General features: G+C 33.4%; 3 protein-coding genes and 1 long non-coding RNA gene across 4 annotated transcripts; 2 read left to right on the top strand and 2 right to left on the bottom strand.

Moving 5' to 3' along the window:
• Nucleotides 1–1,367: 1,367 nt before the first annotated feature.
• On the top strand, nucleotides 1,368–3,289 carry LOC129884029 (uncharacterized). Its single transcript, XM_055958407.1, has 3 exons — nucleotides 1,368–2,630; nucleotides 2,820–3,058; nucleotides 3,286–3,289. The coding sequence occupies exons 1-3, from the start codon at nucleotides 1,368–1,370 to the stop codon at nucleotides 3,287–3,289; spliced, it is 1,506 nt and encodes a 501-aa protein (XP_055814382.1).
• A 352-nt stretch (nucleotides 3,290–3,641) lies between these two features.
• On the bottom strand, nucleotides 3,642–5,754 carry LOC129884736 (uncharacterized). Its single transcript, XR_008765977.1, has 3 exons — nucleotides 5,546–5,754; nucleotides 5,202–5,395; nucleotides 3,642–4,438 (listed from the first exon to the last, which is right to left on the bottom strand). It is a non-coding gene; the product is annotated as an uncharacterized LOC129884736 (long non-coding RNA).
• A 6,502-nt stretch (nucleotides 5,755–12,256) lies between these two features.
• On the top strand, nucleotides 12,257–13,948 carry LOC129884735 (WRKY transcription factor 22-like). The gene is made up of 3 exons (XM_055959022.1): nucleotides 12,257–12,843; nucleotides 13,026–13,136; nucleotides 13,270–13,948. Exons 1-3 carry the CDS (start codon nucleotides 12,389–12,391, stop codon nucleotides 13,760–13,762), a joined length of 1,059 nt encoding a protein of 352 aa, XP_055814997.1. The 5' UTR covers nucleotides 12,257–12,388; the 3' UTR covers nucleotides 13,763–13,948.
• A 2,986-nt stretch (nucleotides 13,949–16,934) lies between these two features.
• On the bottom strand, nucleotides 16,935–19,762 carry LOC129886521 (pentatricopeptide repeat-containing protein At3g61520, mitochondrial). Its single transcript, XM_055961229.1, has one exon. It carries the CDS (start codon nucleotides 19,673–19,675, stop codon nucleotides 17,393–17,395), a length of 2,283 nt encoding a protein of 760 aa, XP_055817204.1. The 5' UTR covers nucleotides 19,676–19,762; the 3' UTR covers nucleotides 16,935–17,392.
• Nucleotides 19,763–20,621: the final 859 nt, after the last annotated feature.

The raw sequence follows: 20,621 nt of genomic DNA, 5'->3' as shown, positions 1-20,621 counted from the left end.
CTCCTAATTCTAATCAATTAAAGATTAGCAATTAATATATTTACTTCAATTATCTACTCATTTTTTTCTCTTCTCTCCAATTTAGTGTATAACCCCAAACTAGCATATTCCGTCATTTTTCATGGATGATTATTTTTCTTCTTTTTTTCCATGGATTATTTTTTTAATTTTTTTTCACTTTCTCCAATAAAGCGTAGTCATCATTGGCTCAAGATGATTACGAAACTTTATTGTCAGTCGTGAGAGAAAGTTTTAAAGCTTTTGGTTTGTACATGCTCGACTGGTGGGAACGTTGTCTCTTCAGTATCCTTTCTTTTGTTAATTACTAATTTATTAGATCTGATAAAGAATTTTTTTAGTTTATCAATTTTCAATTCATTTTGCTAATATAGATGTCGGATTTTGGTTGGATCTGGAGTTCTCAACGCTTTTGTTTTAATAGATATTTTGGTGCTTGTGTTGCTATGGTTTGTGTTACAACGGGTTTCGATTTGCCTCCGAACTCTTCAATAGGTACGTGGTTCATTTGTCCTAATTACTTGCAATTAGTTTAATTTTTCAGCAACTATAAGAAATGATCAAATATTATGAAATCTAGAACATTTATGTTTAATTCCAAAAGTGTGTTTATGGAGATTGGATGTAGAAATTGAGTGACAAATGGGATTAGTAAATCATTAAAGCAAACTGATTGTGGTTTTGCTGTTTAAATCTTCATTTTGAAAAATAGATTATAGTGAAACTTGCATAATAATATTTAGTTATTGCCCGAGCAGTGAACTTACATAGTGATATCCAGGTAGGTGATTTTTGTAGTCTATACAATCGAATCTCAATGAATGTAGTGGAAGGATTTGTTGTGATTTATCTCTCAGAGATATGTTGAAGGAGGAAGATACAGAAGATGAAGAGGCTCAAGACCACTTCGTACAAATAGAAGTGTCTAGATCCTCTTCAGATATTTTACATGTTAGGGCAAATGGACTGAGGACATGGTTTTATTTGGGCTTTCAGATTTTGGATCTCAGTTTTGAGTTGGGCTGGGAAATATTATATGAATAGTAGATGAAGGCCCAAATGACCTGTACATATATAATGTTTATTTTATTTGTGTATTTGTAATTTCAGCATTTATTTATTTTAAGTTGTTAGGAGGTTACAACAGAAATTGGGACACTTGTCCATTCTGTTACAAGATTAGATTCCATACAAATGTATATAAATTCTAGAGTAGATTGTAAAGATGGGTAGCAGAAAATAGAAGAAAATTTCGCAAATTCTTCATTATTTCATCATGGTATCAGAGCAGGTCTGATTTCAATATTCTGCTGTCAATCATTTTTTGTAATTCCATAAACTAATTTACAATGCCTAGAGATAGTTCTTCTTCTGATGAAAGGAATGAAGGATCCACTACAACTAATGTTGTGGATTCATCTCATCCTTACTACATACACCCATCAGATTATCCAGGGATGAATTTGGTGGGTGCTCTCTTTGATGGTAGAAGCTATGGAGGATGGAGAAGGGCTGTCATCATAGCCCTTTCAGCTAAGAACAAGTTAGGATTCATTGATGGATCCCTAACTGTTCCAGCTGTTGATCTTATGCTCCAGAAAGCTTGGGAAAGATGCAATAATATGGTACTCTCTTGGTTGCTGAACTCTTTATCAAAAGAGATTGCTGAAAGTGTGCTGTACTCCCACAGTGCACAGTTACTCTGGTCTGACCTGGAAGATAGATTTGGTCAGGCAAATGGGGCAAAATTATTTCAACTTCAAAAGGAATTAAATGCACTGACACAAGGAAACCTTAGCATTTCTACTTATTTCACAAAAATGAAAAGTCTATGGGATGAACTAGATGCAATGAATACTTTTTCAGCATGTGTATGTGAGTGTAAATGTGGTGCAAAAGAGAAGACTGTGAAGGCACATCAGGATGAAAGACTCTTGCAATTTTTGATGGGTCTGAATGAGACTTTCATAGGAGTAAGAAGTAATATTTTGTTGTCTTCACCACTTCCTACTATTGGGCAAGCTTACTCTTTGGTAATTCAAGATGAAAAACAGAGAGAAATTCATGCAACCCCTAATTACCCAGGGGAATCATCCTCTTTTATGGCAACTAACCAACATCCCAGGAGGTTTAATGATCATAAGAATCAAAAACTTGCCTATGACACTAAGAAAACCACAGTTTACTGCAACTACTGCAAGAAACCAGGACACACTATTGACAAATGTTACAAGATTCATGGTTTTCCAGCTGATTTCAAATTTACAAAGCAAAGAATGTTTCAAAATAATATTCAATCTAACAATGCAATCAGTTCAGCAGATGATTCACAACAATCAGGAGGAAACAGTGAGGCTAAGTTTTTGAATCAAGACAATATTTCTCAGCTTTTGCAACTTTTGGAACAAGTGAAAATGAACCAGCAAGCTGCAGGTTCCACTGAAAATGCTGCAAATCTAACTTGTGCTGGTATGACTAAGTTTTTTTTCTCCAATGCCTGCATATTCAATGTTGATAATAGATCTTGGATAATAGATAGTGGAGCAACTGAGCATATGACTTTTAACAGAAGTTTGTTCACTAATTTGAAAGCATTTTCTGAGCCTATTGTGGTAAATCTTCCAAATTCTCAAAGAGTCAAAGTAACCTATTCAGGATCTGTCTACCTTTCTTCTAAATTTATTCTACATGATGTACTCTATATACCCTCTTTCAGGTTTAATCTGCTGTCTGCACATAAATTGTGCAAACAACTCAGAAAATTTCTTCTTTTCACACCTAGTGCCTGTTTTCTTTTGCAGGACCTTTCACTGAGGAACCCTCAGGTGTTTGGTAGAGAACAAGGAGGACTCTACATCTTAAAGCCCAATCAGCCAGCAATTTCTAGTAGCTTTCCTAAGGCTGTTTCTAGTTGCTTGTCTAGTTCTAGTTTTAACTTACCTAAGGATCAGTCCATTTGTATTTCCAATTCAGTGTTTGTGTTTTCTGTTTTCTCTAGTGTTTTTGATCCAAGTGTAAAAGAGAAACTGTGGCATTACAGGTTGGGTCACCTTCCTTTGAGTAATATGAAAAATATTGTTCCAATTTCTCCTTGTTCTAAATTTACTTCGCCTTGTATTATCTGTCCTATGGCTAGACAAACCAGGCAGCCTTTTCCTTTAAGCACAATCACATCCAAATCTGCTTTTGATTTGATACACATAGACACTTGGGGACCATACAAAACTCCTACTCATGATGGTTTTAAATATTTTATCACTATTGTAGATGACTTTACAAGAGCTACTTGGACTCATTTGTTGAGCACAAAGTCAAATGCATTCTCAATATTGCAATCCTTTTTAAGCATGGTGGAAAGGCAGTTCCATTCTCATGTAAAGATAATAAGATCAGACAATGCTTTTGAATTAGGAAGTGGCAAAATCCAATCAGATTTTCTATCCTCTAAAGGTATTATACACCAAACCACATGTGTTTCTTCCCCACAACAAAATGGAGTAGTGGAGAGGAAACACAAGCATCTTCTTGAAACCTCCAGGGCTTTACTGTTTCAATCTCACTTACCTATCACCTACTGGGGAGACTGTGTTTTAACAGCCACTTATCTTATAAACAGATTTCCCTCTAAAGTTTTACACTATAAAACACCTTATGAACTTTTGTTTAACACAAAGCCATTGTATTCTCATCTAAAGTGTTTTGGTTGTTTGTGTTTTGTGTCTACTCTACCAAATCATAGATCCAAATTTGATCCAAGGGCTCTGCCATGTGTATTTATAGGATACCCTTTCAATAAAAAAGGATACAAGGTTATGAATCTTAAGACTATGCAAATTTCAGTGTCTAGAAATGTTGTCTTTCATGAGGAATTTTATCCTTTCTCCTCTCCTACTCCCCACCATCCTCCAAATCTATTTTCTCATGAGAATCCAGAAACTATTTCATCTGATATCTTTGTGTCTCCAGGTCCTGATACTACTTCTGATGATTGCAATGTCACTACAGATCTTATATCCCCTCTTACTGATCCTATCACTAGTCCTACCTCTTCTGCTATCTCACACTCTCCTATTCCTAATTCTCCTGAACCCCTAGTTGAAACCATAGTTAGACAGTCCTCTAGGATTCCAAAAACTCCTTCCTATCTCAAGGATTACATATGCAATGCTATCACACACACAGATATGACTTCCAGCAATTTCTTTTGTCCAGTTAATGTTGCATGTTTTTCTTTTAGTCACTTATCTTCTGTTAATCAAGACATGCTTAAATCTATATCTACTATCCAAGAACCTATTAGCTATGCACAGGCTTCTTATCATCCTGGTTGGCAAGAAGCTATGAACAAGGAAATTGAAGCTTTACAGTTAAATCATACCTGGGATGTTGTTGTTCTGCCTACCGGAAAGAAAGCCTTACCCTGCAAATGGGTTTACAAGGTCAAACAGCATTCAGATGGGAGCATTGAAAGACTTAAAGCTAGATTGGTGATTAGAGGAGATATTCAACGAGAAGGTGTGGATTATAATGAGACCTTTTCACCTGTGGTAAAAATGACGACCATAAGGTGTATTTTGGCTTTGGCAATTAAGAAAGGATGGGGTCTTTTTCAACTAGATGTCAACAATGCCTTTTTACATGGGGATTTGGATGAGGAAGTCTACATGAAGTTTCCACCAGGTATCTCACCTCCTTCTCCTAACCATGTCTGTTTGCTGAAAAAATCCATTTATGGACTTAAACAGGCCTCCAGACAGTGGTATTCAAAGCTAACCTCTGCTCTCAGTTTCAAAGGATTCAAACATTCCTTAAATGACTATTCTCTGTTTGTAAAGAAGGAAGGTGATTTCATTTCTATTGTTGCTGTTTATGTGGATGACATTATCATGACTGGGAACAATTCTGCCGAATTACATTCCCTTAAGATGTTTCTGGATACGGAGTTCCGAATCAAAGATTTGGGAAATTTGCATTTTTTTCTTGGTATGGAAGTTGTTCGAGAATCTCATGGTCTTGTTCTATCTCAACGGAAGTTTACTTTTGATCTACTCCACGAGTTTGATTCATTAAATCTTCAACCTGTCTCTGCTCCTTTGGACTCTACCGTCAAGTTACATGCTCACACAAGCACACCTATCACAGATCCCACACTCTATAGGCATTTATTGGGTAAGTTGAATTACCTTACTCACACCAGGCCTGATTTGTCTTTCACTGTACAACATTTGAGCCAGTTTATGCAAGATCCTCGTGAACCACATCTTACTGCTGCCTTTCGGGTGTTACGCTATCTTTTGAAGGACCCAGGACTTGGTTTGTACATGACTTCTTCCTCCTGCTACAAACTCCTCGCCTTTTGTGACTCTGATTGGGGTACCTGTCCAGATTCACGCCGATCTGTTAGTGGTTTTTATATTTCGCTTGGTTCTTCACCTATTTCATGGAAATCTAAAAAGCAAGCTTCGATTTCTCTTAGTTCGGCTGAAGCTGAGTATCGTTCCATGCGACGAGTTGTAGCTGAACTTACCTGGTTAGTCCGCCTCTTTGACGATCTGTCTGTTCCGCTTTCCTTGCCTATTCCTTTACATTCCGATAGCCTCGCTGCCATCCACATAGCAAAGAACCCAGTTTTTCATGAACGGACGAAGCATGTTGAACTTGACTGTCACTTCGTCCGTCAACAGTATCTTGCTGGTTTGATTTCCCTCTCTTTTGTCAAATCGAACTCACAGCTTGCCGATCTGTTCACCAAATCGCTCACTGGACCGCTTCATCTTCGATTGTACGAAGTGGTCTTGAGCCTCTTCATCTTCTGTATCTTCCTCCTTCAACATATCTCTGAGAGATAAATCACAACAGGATTTGGCTATAGTTTTATGAATATGAGTATTAATAATGGGCGAGAAATTTTCTTTATAATCTGGTTTAACTGTAGGAATTGACTGTAATTGTCATTTGATTTAATACCAGGGTGTCTGACAAATTTGTTTCACATCAAGAGATTGGCGACCAGGTCAAAAAAAGAAACCATGTCATTGGTCAATCTAACAATCCATATTTCGTAATGTTGTATAACTATGAATCTTACGAGGTAACACCAGGTTCTTGTCGTGATTTTGGTTCAGAGAAGATGGAAGTTGCGACTACAGTAGCTTACCATCCCCGACAGCAGAAAAGAAAAGTAAAAACATTTAAAGAAGCATTGATGCACCAAGGGTGTCGTCTAGTGGTCAATAAAGTGGGAGGAGAATCATAAGGTCTTAAGGTTCAAATCCCAAGTGAAATGCAACTGAATATACATGTATTAGTCAAAATGAATTTTCTGGGAAAAATAGTCAAGGCAGAGTAGCAACCTGTTGTTCTTCAAATTTATGCCAATTCGATCCTACTCAAGTAAAGCTTCAATAAGTTACTATGTTTGTAGCTTTTCATTAACTTGAGCAAATCTGTGATGTACTTATGAAAAGTTAATTGGTTCTCTCTTCTGTTCTTACACTGTAAATATTGTTGTTGAAGCTTCTTCCATTTGATTTCATTGTTGTCTCATAGCATGTACAACATTGGAAGTGCCCTTTTCTTAGAAACAGATTTGCTCCTGCTGAAGCAAATATTCAGTAAGAAAGTCTCTCTTCCAAATTCAAATTATGTTAGCAGTCTTGACCCTTACACAGGGCGATGATACTGTATCGAGTGTGTTGTTGGAGAAAAAAATTAATAGTTTATGTTGCTTACCCTTTAGACTTTTTTGAAGAAGGTCCCGTTACCAATATGTTTACTTCCAATTGTAGGTAATGTATTTGGGTTCAAGGCCCTGCGGACTCTACGTTTGGAAGATATGCGAATTCATTCTGCTTATGTTAAAATTTTTCAAGGTCCGCCTCATAGGATCCAAGTTGAAAAAGATTAATTGAACAAGTATGATCATCCCCTGTATGTACTGTTAAACTTAAATTGTGGGTGAACTTAAATTGTGGGTGAACCAAAAAATGCAATCAGCTAGGCCAACCTTGCAATACAAAAATGACCTTATCCTATTTTTGATTCTCCCCTTCTATACAAGTCAATTTCCAATTTCTAGTTTGCTTCTATTCCTTTCTCATTTTTTCGTATTTATTAATCTTCCTTCCGTTAAAAAACTTAAACTCATACTTCCAAGTTCCAACAGATTACTTTACTACTCAACTTTTATCATAAGTTTCTTAAAAAAATTATGTATTTAAAATTATTTATATTTTTATTTAATATTTTTAATTGTATAAAATGTTAATTTTTTAAAAAATAAATATTCCTTCTTTAGTCACTCTTCAAAAAATAAAATGAGAGTAGATCTAAACAATCACAATTGACTTAAGTTTGCTATCTCAATTAATTGATATTTATTATTTTCAATAATTATTATTCGAGGACAAAATGATAGTAGCATGCTTAATTATATCTTGATTTTTTATAATGACAACTATTTTGGACCATCTATTTTTTATAAAGCTGATAAGACTTTCTCCGTTCACTTTTACTTGTCCGCTGTGCAAAAGTAGGTATCTAATTTTATTTGTTTCAATTTGAAAAATTGAGAGATAATTTATTATTTTGTACCTTTTTTAAAACTTTATTATTAAGTACTATTTATTTTTCAATATTTAAATTATTTGTAATAATTATGAGTAATATAGTAAAATTACTATTTTATTTATTGATTTTTAAGGGGTATATAAATTAAATATGAACCAATAGAGAATTTATTAAGAATCTATTTTATTAAATTAACTTTATTTATAGTTACTTATAATGGCAATATTGAAAGAAAGTGATAGATAATTTTTAATTTGCTCAAATGAACCGGTAAAATAAATAAAGTATAATTATCTTCTAAATTAACAAGTTCATAATAACCGTATTTTAAGTAAAGTTTTACTAATATTTTTACCTACATTGGATAACTTAATCAATAAATTAAGATTAGTAATGGATAAGTGTGAAGCTTGATCAAATAATTAACATACACTACCATTCGATAGGCGGAGAATTGAATCACACAAAAAAGTAAGTTGAAACATTTTTAGTTCTCTTGGGATGAGGAAATATATATTAATTTTTTTGATAATTTAATTATAGTATAAAATTAACGGTGTGATTTAATACATGCATCAGGTGAATTTGTTTTATTTCAACCACTCACTCAAATCTTGAGTCTTACTTTTCAAATTTAGTTTTCCAAATAAATATATTTCATTTGTCCACATTTCGGCGGCAGGTATTTTTTAATCTATTAAAAAAGAATAATATAAATATATGTTTAAAAATAATTTAATTTTAAAAGTCTCATTTTTCCCGTAATAAAATAATTTATGCTCATAAGACATTAATTAATATATAAATTATTTAAGACTATAATTTTCAAAACTTCTATTCATTTTTTTAAATTTTTTGTCCAATCAAATAGTGCTATATAAATTGAAATGAAGTGAAATAGTAGTTAAAATTTAAAAATAAAAGGGATATGCGTTAATAAAAACTATAAATGAGGGTTTAGACGTGGAAATAAACCCTAGTAGATTAACAAATCACAATTTCATAAAACGGGAGAATATTCAACATGCAAATATTGGAATAAAGAAAAGTAAATCGTTGACTGTTAGTTTATTAATGCTCTTTAATACTAACTCCATTGACTGAATTTCTAAAGCTTTTTTCATTGTTTAAAATAATTGAATTGTTCAAAATTCAAAAAAAAATATTTAAAACTTTTTCTATGTTTACCTTTTTCATTAATGGAGTTTTGTAATTTTTTAGGAGTAAACTACACTACTTACAAAGTTATACTTTAATAAAAGACTACTTGTATTTATGATTTCACATTTAATTATACTGATTAAACAAAAGGATAATAGAAGAAAATAAGGTTTAAATTTTATTTTTAAATGTTTTTTCTTAATATATGTGCATTGCCTTAAAAATTTAACTAATATGGAATAGAGGGAGTATATTAGAGTCGAGTTCCATACAATGACAATGAATTGTTTTTTTTCTCTATATAATCAAATCATTGCCCTTTTTATAATCAAATCATTAATTACTTGCCGCGTTCCAATTTATGGAGGTTGAGCAAGTTTTTTTTTTAAAAAACTTTTAGAACTTCTCCTTTAAAATATTAGTATGATATTTAAGTGATTATAAAAACTTATTGAACAAAAGATAAAGATAAGTAAAATATATTAAAATGTCGTTTAATCACATAATTTAAAATATGTCATATAGAAAATTAAAATTAAGAAGTTATCAATTTTTTTTTTAAACGGATTAAAAAGTAAATTAGTTAGATAAATATATTAAAACGGATGAAATAAATATATTGGAAAGAGTGATTTATATAGATTTTAAAGTAAAGAAGCTATTTATGATAAATTGTCACATTTAATTTATATTTAGCTTAATATATACATAACCAACTTTTTAAACTTGCCGAAGTATTTCATTTAAATGCTTAAAAAAGTCTTGTTTCAATTAAATACTACAACTCCTAATAAAGTGTTCTAATTAGACATTTTTTGTTCAAAATTTAGAAATTATTTTATGTGTGTTTGTTCTTTTTATTGGGTAGTTAGGTTAATTACATAAAATATAATTGTATCATATTCACCTAAGTTGTAAAATCCCAAGTATTTTTTACTTGAGGTCAATCGATGCATATAACTAAAAGAGATGTTATATTTTATGAGATTAACTTAACCACTTAATAGATGAATAGATACACGCACAATTATTATTTTTTAAATTGAAATAAAAATATCTAACTAAAACACTTTATTAGTATTAAAACAATTATTTAAAATTAGAATTAATCTGAATATCTAAATGAAATATAAATTTTATATGTCCTCCGTTCACTTTTACTTGTTACTTATTCCTAAAATAAATTTTCATATTTACTTGTCACTTTTGACATATTAAGAAATATTTTTTTTTTCTTCATACCTTATTATTAAATACTATTCTCCAAATCATTTTTCAAAAACTAATATTCCCTCTGTCCGAATTTATGTGACGTTTATCATTTTTTGAGAGTCAAACAGTTTAAGTTTAATTGAAAATTTGCGCATGAAATCTTCAAATATTTTGAAATAATTTTTTATATTTTTAAACTATCATAAGTCACAATAATTGACAATTCAAAATATTTAAAAGATATGTGAAAAAATACAATCAAAGATAGACCTGTTTGAATCTCAAAATTTAAAAGATACCACATAAATTAAAACGAAGAGAGTACTAAACATCAATTACTAGAGATAATATGATAAAATATCAATATCAAGAATTATTTATTTAATTAAAATGCCAAGTCAAATAGTGACAAGTAAAATGAACGGATAGTGTATTTTAGCCTGTTTGGATTAACTTATTTTTAAGCAGCTTATAAGTTGAAAACTGCTTAATTAAAAAAAAAAAATAGGTGCAGGCCAATTTTTTTTTTTTTTTGAATTATAAGTTGTTTTCAACTTATAAACTGCTTAAAATAAGTTCATCCAAATAAACTCAACTATTTATTGGGACTTATTTTAAACACAAAATAACTTTAAATTGGCTATCCAAACATTCAAAAAAAATTAAAAACAATTTATAAGCAGTTTATAAGTCAATTCAAACGGTTTTTTTATATAACTTAAATTAAGGACACATACAAACAAAATAAAAAGTAAAAAAATTAAGGACACTCCACATGAAGGAACACTCCGTTTCTCTCTCTTCTCTCTTCTTTTGTCGGTCAGTGCACGCACTCACGAGACTCGATGTGAGAGAGTGTAAACACCTACCGCGTGGACCTTTTCCAATATGCTAAACCACCTTGCCCTTTGACATTATAAATAGTCAACCCCTTCAAAACCACCACCAAAAACACAGAGCATTTTTTCCCCCAATTAAGATGAGGACAAAAGATAAGCCCTCTTTGAATAATTGAATACTCTACATTAAATTAATGTAAATTTATGTCTGTTGTGCTAACCAACAAACCATAAAATCCTTATCTTTTGTCCTTTTTAGAATCTTACTCAAACCAAGTCTTAGCACTTTTATTAAACAATTGTTAAGTTGTTGACATGTTAGCTAGCTAGCAAAATGCTTTGCTTATCCTATGTGAAAGATGGATACAATTTTATGGCTTGACTATGTAAAAGTATAGAAGAGAAATAGATAAAGCAACACCATTGTTGTCATCTTCTTGGAAAAATTCTACCCCACTTTGATTTTTTATTTATTTTTGTTGAATAGTAATGTAAAAGTAAAAAGGGGTCAACTAAATAATCTTTTATCATTTAAATTAAAACTTGTGGTATGTTGCATAAATCATACTCCTTCGAGTTATGTTTGTACTTTGCTTTCATAAATTATACTCCTTCAAAATCATGTATACACTTTCCTTTCTAGCTTGTACAAAAAAAAAGAAAAAAGAGAAGGGGGCATAATTTCCCTGGTTAAAAATAATCAATTTAAAATTTTTCATGAAATGATTTAGAGTTACGTATATATCTATGAAATATTTTTGATCATTCATTTTATTTTATTTTCCTTTTTCTCATAAATTGCATTTTTCAGTCAAATACCATAATTTTAACCTGATACTCCCTCCATTCATTTTTATTTGTTTAGTATTAACTTACCACCCCTCTTAAAGAGCATTCCCTCTATTCCATATTAAGTGAATTTTTGAGGAATTTTTCATTATTCAAAATAATTGAATTGTTCAAAATTCAAGATAGATGTTTGAATTTTTTTTCCATATTTGCTCTTTCCTTTATTGAAATTTTATATTTTCTAAGAGATAAATCACACTACTTGCAAAATTATATTTATAATTTACAAAGAGCAATAGTGAAAAGTATGGTTCAAATTATATTCTTAAATATTTTTTTTAATATTTGTGCATTGCTTCATAAATGAATCGAAAAATTAATTGATGCTATTTACAAGAATACAATGTGTTAAATGTTAATACTCCCATTTTGAAATTGTAGATAGCACATAGATTTTACCTTTTGACAACTCAAATCTTGAACATATGAGGACTTAAATATGGGTAAAACTCATCTAACTCATAAAAGAAAAGGTCCAATGTTTAGAATTAGAGATCAAAAATGAAAATATTTGTTGTCCCCCACCTTCTCTCTCTAAACATGTAGTGAAAACCAGCCAAATCACAAACACACCCACACAATCTCTTTCTATAAATATTAAATGTATTCCACTCATTTATGCCTCTCATCAGATCCCTTTTCCCATCTCTCCAAGCCAAAAGTCAGCGCCTTCTTTTGTCTCTCTACATTGCCTCTCTCTAACCCCAAACAAAAAGTCAAGGCCATAGCAAAATAACAACATGGAGGAGGATTGGGATCTATATGCAGTGGTCAGAGGCTGCGCCGCTAGTTCCACCGCCGCTGCCACCACCACCACAACCACCAGCAGCGCCACTACTTCTTGCTGCAGCTTCCAACCAAGACAAGATGGCAACTTTTTTAGCTTTCAAGATCCATTTGTGCCAAGATTTGACAACCCCACAAATGATTTTGAAGAGTTGCATAATCTTTACAAGCCTTTCTTCCCTAAATCACAACAAATACCTCTTTCTCCTCAAAATAATAATATACCCATTTCACCCCTCTCTGTTCTTGGAGGAATACAAGATCTATCACCCCAACAAACACTAAAACAACAACAACATATACATCAGCTAAACAGTACAAGATCAACACAACCCAAACAGTCTCCTCTGTCTGTATATGGTTCCACAACTAGTGCTTCACATATTCAAAGCCCAAGACCTAAAAGAAGGTAACTTTAACTATATTTTTTAAAAAAACTTTTTACCTTCATTCTTTTATTTCTATGTAACATATTGAAGTTTCTTGTTGGAAAGATTAAAACTTTCTTAGTTTGTACAATACCCATATCATAAAATTCATTTTTTTAAAATTTTCACACATTTTTATGGAATTTCTTTTAATTTTTCTCAGGAAAAACCAATTGAAGAAGGTATGCCAAGTACCTGCTGAAGGTTTATCTTCTGACATGTGGTCTTGGAGAAAATATGGACAAAAACCCATCAAAGGCTCCCCATATCCAAGGTAGATTCCTTAATCTCTCTTTTAATTACATTTTAAAGTTGGTTTAAAACAAATTTTAAGATTTTTATTTTTTTTTATTTTTAGTAATTAAAGTTTTCTGATAAACTCTGTTTTCTTCTTTTGGGTTAAACAGGGGTTATTACAGGTGTAGTACCTCAAAGGGTTGTTTGGCCCGAAAACAAGTGGAGCGAAATAGATCCGACCCGAATATGTTCATTGTCACCTACACAGCAGAGCACAACCACCCTATGCCTACTCACCGGAATTCCCTCGCCGGGAGTACCCGACAGAAGCCGGCGAATTCCGAAGCTGGCACTGTAAGTGACTCTAACAAACCCACTAGCTCATCGCCAGTATCTTCGCCGGTGTTCCATTCTCCGGCGACTGAGAAGCAAGAAAGCAGCAGGGAAGAAAAAGAAGACATTTTTGAAGATGACGATGATGAATTTGGTTGTTCAAATATGGGATTAGATAGCATGGAGCCTGCAGATGATGACTTTTTTGAGGGGTTAGATGAACTCGCCGCTCAGGCCACCGGAGATTGCTTTTCCGATAATTTTCAGGGGTCTATGCAGCTTCCATGGTTGTCAAATAATGCCACAACCACCGCCGCAGGCGGCGTTTGACTTGCCAGGAAAAAAAGTTGAAGAAATTGATGCTTTTCTTCTTATTCACTTTTCTTTTCACTTGTTAGGAGTATCTTTTTGTCCGTTAGAGATATAGGAAAATAGAAAGCAAGAGAATCTTGAAATCTCCATGTCCTTTTCTTTTTCTTTTTTTAATTTAAAAAAAATTTTGTTCTCTTTTTGTTCGTGTAAGGTATAATTCCATTCCCCATAATCATAGTAGAGGAAAAAGGAAAAAGAAAAGAGTTAGATTCCAATTTTCTTTGTTAGTAGGTTAATTATATTGGATGATAAGGTACGTAGAGATTAGAGGTAAAAAAATTCCATTAGTTGTTAAATGTTGTAATTTTATAATAGTACTAGTAATCATTATCAATGACTTAAGTTTTTTTTTCAAGTGTCCCTTTTCATACCTTTTGTGGTGCTTGTTTCGTGTTAGTGTGCTTGAGTGTTTGTGCTACTAATTATGTTAGGGGAATTTGAGTCCTACCAAATGGAATCTTGGGAAATTTGCTTTGCCAATTTACCTCAAACACCAACCATCTTTGCTTATCGACTGAATTATGTGTTTGGACATAAATTTGGTTGAAATTTGTAAAAAGGGTTTTTGAAATTGAAAAAATCAGTTAAATATATTACCAACCAAATATACTATTTTTTTAAGCAAAAAAGAAAGCATTTCTATGTCCAAACCGCCCGATATAGATATGCCAATGACATTTGCCCATCTCCTCTATGTATTGTACAGGGTGAATGTGATGCGTTTTCATGGAACTTCTAACTATTCAAAGTGAAAATTCAAGCGTTGAAGTTTAATTTTTCAATATTTGTCCAATTCTTTCAACTTGCTAATATTCATCTTGATTTCGATCTTTATTTTTTTCAAGTTGAAATAATTGACTTGATTGGTTTAAATTTGATTTAGCTGTAAGAAAGATGAGCTGATTGAAAATAAGCATTCCCTCTGTATCAACTAAGATTGCCACACCAACGAGTGTGGTGGTGGAGTGGTAAATACTCTTTCATTCTTAATCAAGAGGTCTCGGGTTTGAGTCCCCTTGGGTACGAAATCACCTTTATTAAAGAGCACTTTACCCCTCAATATGGGACTTCCCGACGCGAATTCAGACTTAGTCGGGCTCCAATAAGGGTGCCGGACATCGGATGGAAAACCCCCCCCCCCCCCAAAAAAAAAAAAAAACTTGTAATTTTTAAATATACTGTGGCTATTAAAAGACATATCATTATGAATAGGCGGAACCCATCAGTGACCCTCTAAAATTGGCACCAACTTTCATTTAGACACCTCAACTAGGCTTTGTTCATTTTAGATACCTCAAATAAGGCTCCGATGTGTCATTTTGACACTTTTTTGACAATCACCAAAATATATTAAGTGTGTGTAATGTACTCGCCTGACGTGTCAAAAACAGCGAATTAAATAAAGACACGTGGTATATATATATATATCAAAAATAATTATGAAATAATGACTTTTGAATAGAAAAAATGACCAATAATTTGATGACACGTGATATTTTTTTAATCCAAATAATAATTTTTTTTTAAAAAATAAAAATTAACAATTATTAACCCCCACTCCCACACCCTATCAGTGGTCTTCCAACACCACCCACCCCACCGTCGTCTTCTCCAACCCCACCCACCCCAACCTTAACCCTCCCCCACCCCACCAGATCTTTTTTTCCTCCAACACCCACCCAACGCTATTCATATCATTTAAAAAGGAAAAAATGGAGCTATAATGGCAAACAAAAATATAAATCAAATTAGGTCAAAAAATCCGACGAACCTCAATTTTTTTCGGCAAGATTAATACAAATATAAAATTATTTTCTTTAAAATTAATAAAGAATTCAAATCTTAAAGAACTCACAACAAAATTCGAAGCCCAATTAAAAAACAAATGAGCTATTCTCCAATTTCTCATGTTTCTAAGAATAACTTCAACAATACAAATAGTAATTTTTGAATCCAACTAATCAAGTTCTTGGCTTTTTGATGAATCAAGAGGCTTAGTGAATATGTGAACAAGTCTATCAACGATTCTTGAATCGTTTGGAGAGATTGGGGGAAGGGAATTTATAGGTTTTGGGCAAATGGGTGTTGAAGAAAATGGAGAAAGATTGTATTTTGTAAAAGGGATTTGTAAAAGAAGAACATGCAATGAAGAAGAAGAAGAACAAAAAAAAATAATAAAAAAATATTTTTAAAGAAATGAAGAAGAACTTTTTATTTTGATGGTGTTGATGGCAGAAATGAAGAAGAAGAAGAATAACAAAAAAAATAATAATAAAATATTTTTTACGCGCTTAAAATGGGTGCAGCACACGCAATGTGCCAAGTTAGCAAAAAGTGTCAAAATGACACATTCGGGTCTTAGTGAAAGTTGGTGCCAACTAGAGGCTATCGATGGGTTTCGCCTTATGAATAAAAAGAGTTCAAAGTTAAAAACCATAACAGAACATTTATCTCACTAGACATGAAACTCGAGGTTATAATTTTGGGTAATTGACCTCCATTAGTCACTCAACAACTGAAACATAGTGGAGAAGAGCATGAAAGGATGAAACATATCTTTTCAAAAGGGAAGCACCCACCAAAAAAACATTGGAATCCAGTAGATCGATTCTAGCATATGGGGAATAGTTTAAACAATATGTTAGAGCAGTACCTCCACAACAACCCAAAAAAGGGACAAAATAAAGAGAAGGAACAAGTTAAGAAGAGGCAAAATTTCACTTGAACCATGCTAGTCAGCTTACCTTTCACCAGCACATATTCAAACAACTCTTGGCAACTATAATTTAGACAGATGGGAACGACTCACTTCCCTTTTTTGCCTCTATTGAGATTTCAACTCTGATATTCATTTTTTTCATCCCACTTCATTGAACGAAACAGAGCTTACTGCAGCAACAGAGAGACATAATTCACACAAATCATGATAAACACTAATGTATTGATAGCTTCTAGTCTTCCATACGGAAGACCATCAGAAGTCTGGATCTCAGAACTGTTTATACATGGAGATAAAAAGAGAAACACATTTTCACCACTCGTCAAAAGGCAATAACAAAAAATCAGTATAGGAAAGACGAATAGCATTAAGATACATCCAAAGCCAAAAAATATTAAGCTCAGTACAGAGTTGGCACAATATAAGCATATATAAACTTTATTTCAACTTTATCTTGAATTAGATACCAATAAAATCATTATCCAAGAACATAAGGTGCTTCAGGCAGCAATTACACCAGCTACAACTTGGATGAAATTTGAAAATACAAAACTTCAGTACGACCACCAAATTTGTAACATCATTTTGCTGTGTCCAAATGATAATCAGTTCATCTAAAGTGCAAGGGATGGAGATGTCTTCATAGAACATAATTTGTGTACCTACACAACAACTTATGCATCAAAGCAGGCATGCCAAATGACAGCACAGAGCTTGAAGGCCAAATGGGACCTCACACATTCTACTTGATCTTAGCTAAAAGATCGAGAAAGTTATCCAAATGGGATTCAACTGACTGCAAAAGAATCTCGACATGCCCAGTGAACATCACAGCAGAATTAGGGAAGTATCTTCAGTTCCAGTTAGTATTAGGCAGTTGAAGTAGAAACCTCATATCCTTCCACAAAGCTTCGCAACTTTTCTGTTTCACCAATGGAAGAAAGCCATGGAGTTAGGACTTCCATGGTAATGTAGTCAGGATTACATGCATTTTCAGTCATTTGGTCCATTATTTCAAATGCCTTTTCCACCCAGTTCCTCTCCTGAAGACCTTTAAAGAGGGCATTGTATGTTTTGGTATTTGGTCTTACCCCTTTGTCCTTCATTTCACCCAACAAAGAAATAGCAGCTTCTACTTTGTCACTCTTGCAGAGAGTGTCGATCAAAATATTGTATATGACAGTGTTTGGTGGCACATTACTAGCAGAACTCATATTCTGGAATATTTCCATAGCTTCATCAAGATTTCCAGCTAAGCAATATGCATGAATTAATGCTCCATATGTAAAAACATTAGGCAAATAACCATCACCAATCATCCTCTTCAGTATTCTATTGGCAGTTGTAAATTGCCCCTTCTCGCTGAAATATGATATCAAAGTGTTGTAGGTGTACATGTCAGGTTTGATACCTGCCTCTTCCATATTTTTAAGAGTCTTATGAACTTCATCAATCTTATTTTTCCTACAAAGTCCCCCAATCAGAGCATTGTAGCAGACAATATTCAAGCCAAACCCAGCTTCTTTCGCCTTTGAAGCAATACAGGAGGCGTCATCCATTCTTTGAGCCTGGCAAAGGCCGAAAATCAAACTGAAATATAATTTGGCATCAGGGAGACACCTATTTTCTGACATTTCATTGAACAAACTCATTGCTCTGTCAATATTGTTGACACTACAAAAAGATGTAATGAGGATGGTGTAAGTGATCGCATTCCCCTTTAAACCCTTCTCTTGCATCTCAGCAAAAAGTCTCATAGCGCTGTTAACTCTCCCGAGCTTACACATTCCGTGGAGCAAAGTATTCAGAGTAATCACATTTGGCACAACCCTGTCCTTTTTCATCTGGTCAAAAAGCTCTAATGACCTCTCAATCCCACCGGCTTTGCAGAAACCATCTATCAAGCAATTATAGGTAACAGTATTAGGTAATCTATTCTCCAACCTCATCTTCTCCATCAACTTAAACCCTTCTTCTTGCTTCCCTACCTTGCAAAGCCCATCAATCAATGTATTGTAGAGTACAAGGTCTGGCTTAATAAGAATGGCATCAGTTTCACTCCGTCCCATCTTCTCAAACACCTGCAGTGCCTCATCGACCCTGTAACTTTTGCATAAATGATTGATGAGAATCCCAAATGTCACAACATCCGGTTCAACTTCCTTTTCCTTCATCTCATTCGTAAGCAAATTCATCTTTTGAAAATCACGCTCCCGGCCTAACCCGCTCAAAAGGGCATTGAATGAAGAAGCTTTTGCCTGACCACCCAGCCTCATCATATCATGCAAAAGGTCCCAGGCCTTATCACACTTCCCACTGCGACAAAACTTGGTAATCAATTTAGTAAACCACACATCATCCAAGAACACGCCATGCTCGAAGAATCTCACAAGAAGTCCACAAATATCCTCCACAGTCATCCTCGTCCCGATCCAATTTATCTTCCACATAGAAGCCAGAACAATACGCACCGTACTATTATTCGGAGGAAAATCACTATCCCTTTTGAGCATTTCGTCGAGCACCTTGAACCCATCATCAATATTCCCTCCGCGAAACAAACTATCCAACAACAAATTAACCACATTTGTGTTTCTTAAATCTGAGTCTAGCTCATTGTACACAGATATCGATTCCTTGAGCATTTTGGCTCGCCCAAAGCATCGTATAAGAAGAGTCACAGCATTGATCGATAAAGGGATTTTTTGGTCTTTGGCAAAGGAAAACAGTTGGAAAAGCTTACCGGGTACGTCAAATTTTTCTTCATGCATTGCTTGTTCAAGAATAGCTTGAAATGTGAAGGAAAGAGAAGAAGGGTTTGATGATGAACTCGAGCTATGATTCTTGAAGAATTCAAAAAAGTGTAAAGATTTTTGAGTGGACCCCAATTGGCGGGTGATTTTGAGAAGTGAAGTTGGGGAAGGCGGACTATGAAGAAACTCAACAAGCTGCGAGCTGGAAATCCAGTCATTGTGATCGGTAGTTTTGAGAAGAGAGACTATTTCGGGTACGGCCCAGGAGGTTGGCGGCGGCGGAACAGGTTTATGCGTATCGTCGACCTCGCCGGAGAAGTGTCTCACTCCGGCAATAGTCCCTGTTTTCGGCAGGGCAGGGAGATGAAGGAGGGATTTTCTTGCAGCTGCGAGTTTCATAGTAATCGGATTTTCAGAAGAGGTAGGGATGGATAGTTTTAGGTCATAAAATTTTGCGCGGGTCTATTCTCTACCAAAATAAATTACTCCTACAATTTAATTTGGAGTTTTATAAAATTGTTTATATTTCAATTTCTAGGCGTCAGATAAAATTAGTAAAATCTTGTTGGATACGTATAACTATTTGCAAGTCTTTTCTTATTCAATTATATTAGTTAAGTTATGACATATGAAGTAGTAGTATCTTTGAAACTTCTAATGACAATTAACGAATTTTTATCAGCATTTTATATTTTATTTGATGAGTTTAACAAAAATTGATCCAAATTGAAAGAAATATAAGAATTAACTAGACTGAATTTATAATTAAAATTTCTGTATTTTATTGTCATTTTTTGTCTATTTAAAAAATCTATATTGATAGGTAAAAAATATAATTGATCTTCGTACATGAACTTGGACAATCATCACTTTAGGAGTTAATTTTTTCTTTGTTCACCAATGTTGATTCTCCATATTATATTTGCCCATCCTTTCAATTAACGATAATGTGCGAATGAGGATTAAGAAGTCTCACATCAAAAAATAAATAAATAATTAATCTCTATATATGAATTTGCGGTTAAGTAGGCCAAGATTTTAATATCCATTTCTTTACTGGATAAGCTAACAAGGAAAGTTATGGTTTATAATTTGTTCAGTAATCTTATATATATATAAAAGAGAATTTTTAACTTGCCTACTAGATGCTCTCTAAGGCTGGAATACATATTTATTTATTTTCCTTAAATTTTCACCCTTTTCCTCCATTTAAAATTTAAAAATTTCAAAAAATGCCAAAAAAGGGCTCCCGAAAAGTTGTGTCCACTCACTAAGGGGTGCCTTGGCAGCGTTTTAGTGTTTGTTTCTAACAAAAAGGTGGCTTCTTCATTTTTTTTTTTAAAAA

This window comes from Solanum dulcamara, chromosome 4, assembly GCF_947179165.1.
Source record: "Solanum dulcamara chromosome 4, daSolDulc1.2, whole genome shotgun sequence".
NCBI classification, from domain to species: Eukaryota; Viridiplantae; Streptophyta; class Magnoliopsida; order Solanales; family Solanaceae; genus Solanum; species Solanum dulcamara.
Note: the sequence above shows the minus strand (reverse complement) of the source record. Positions and strands in the feature narration are given on the sequence as shown.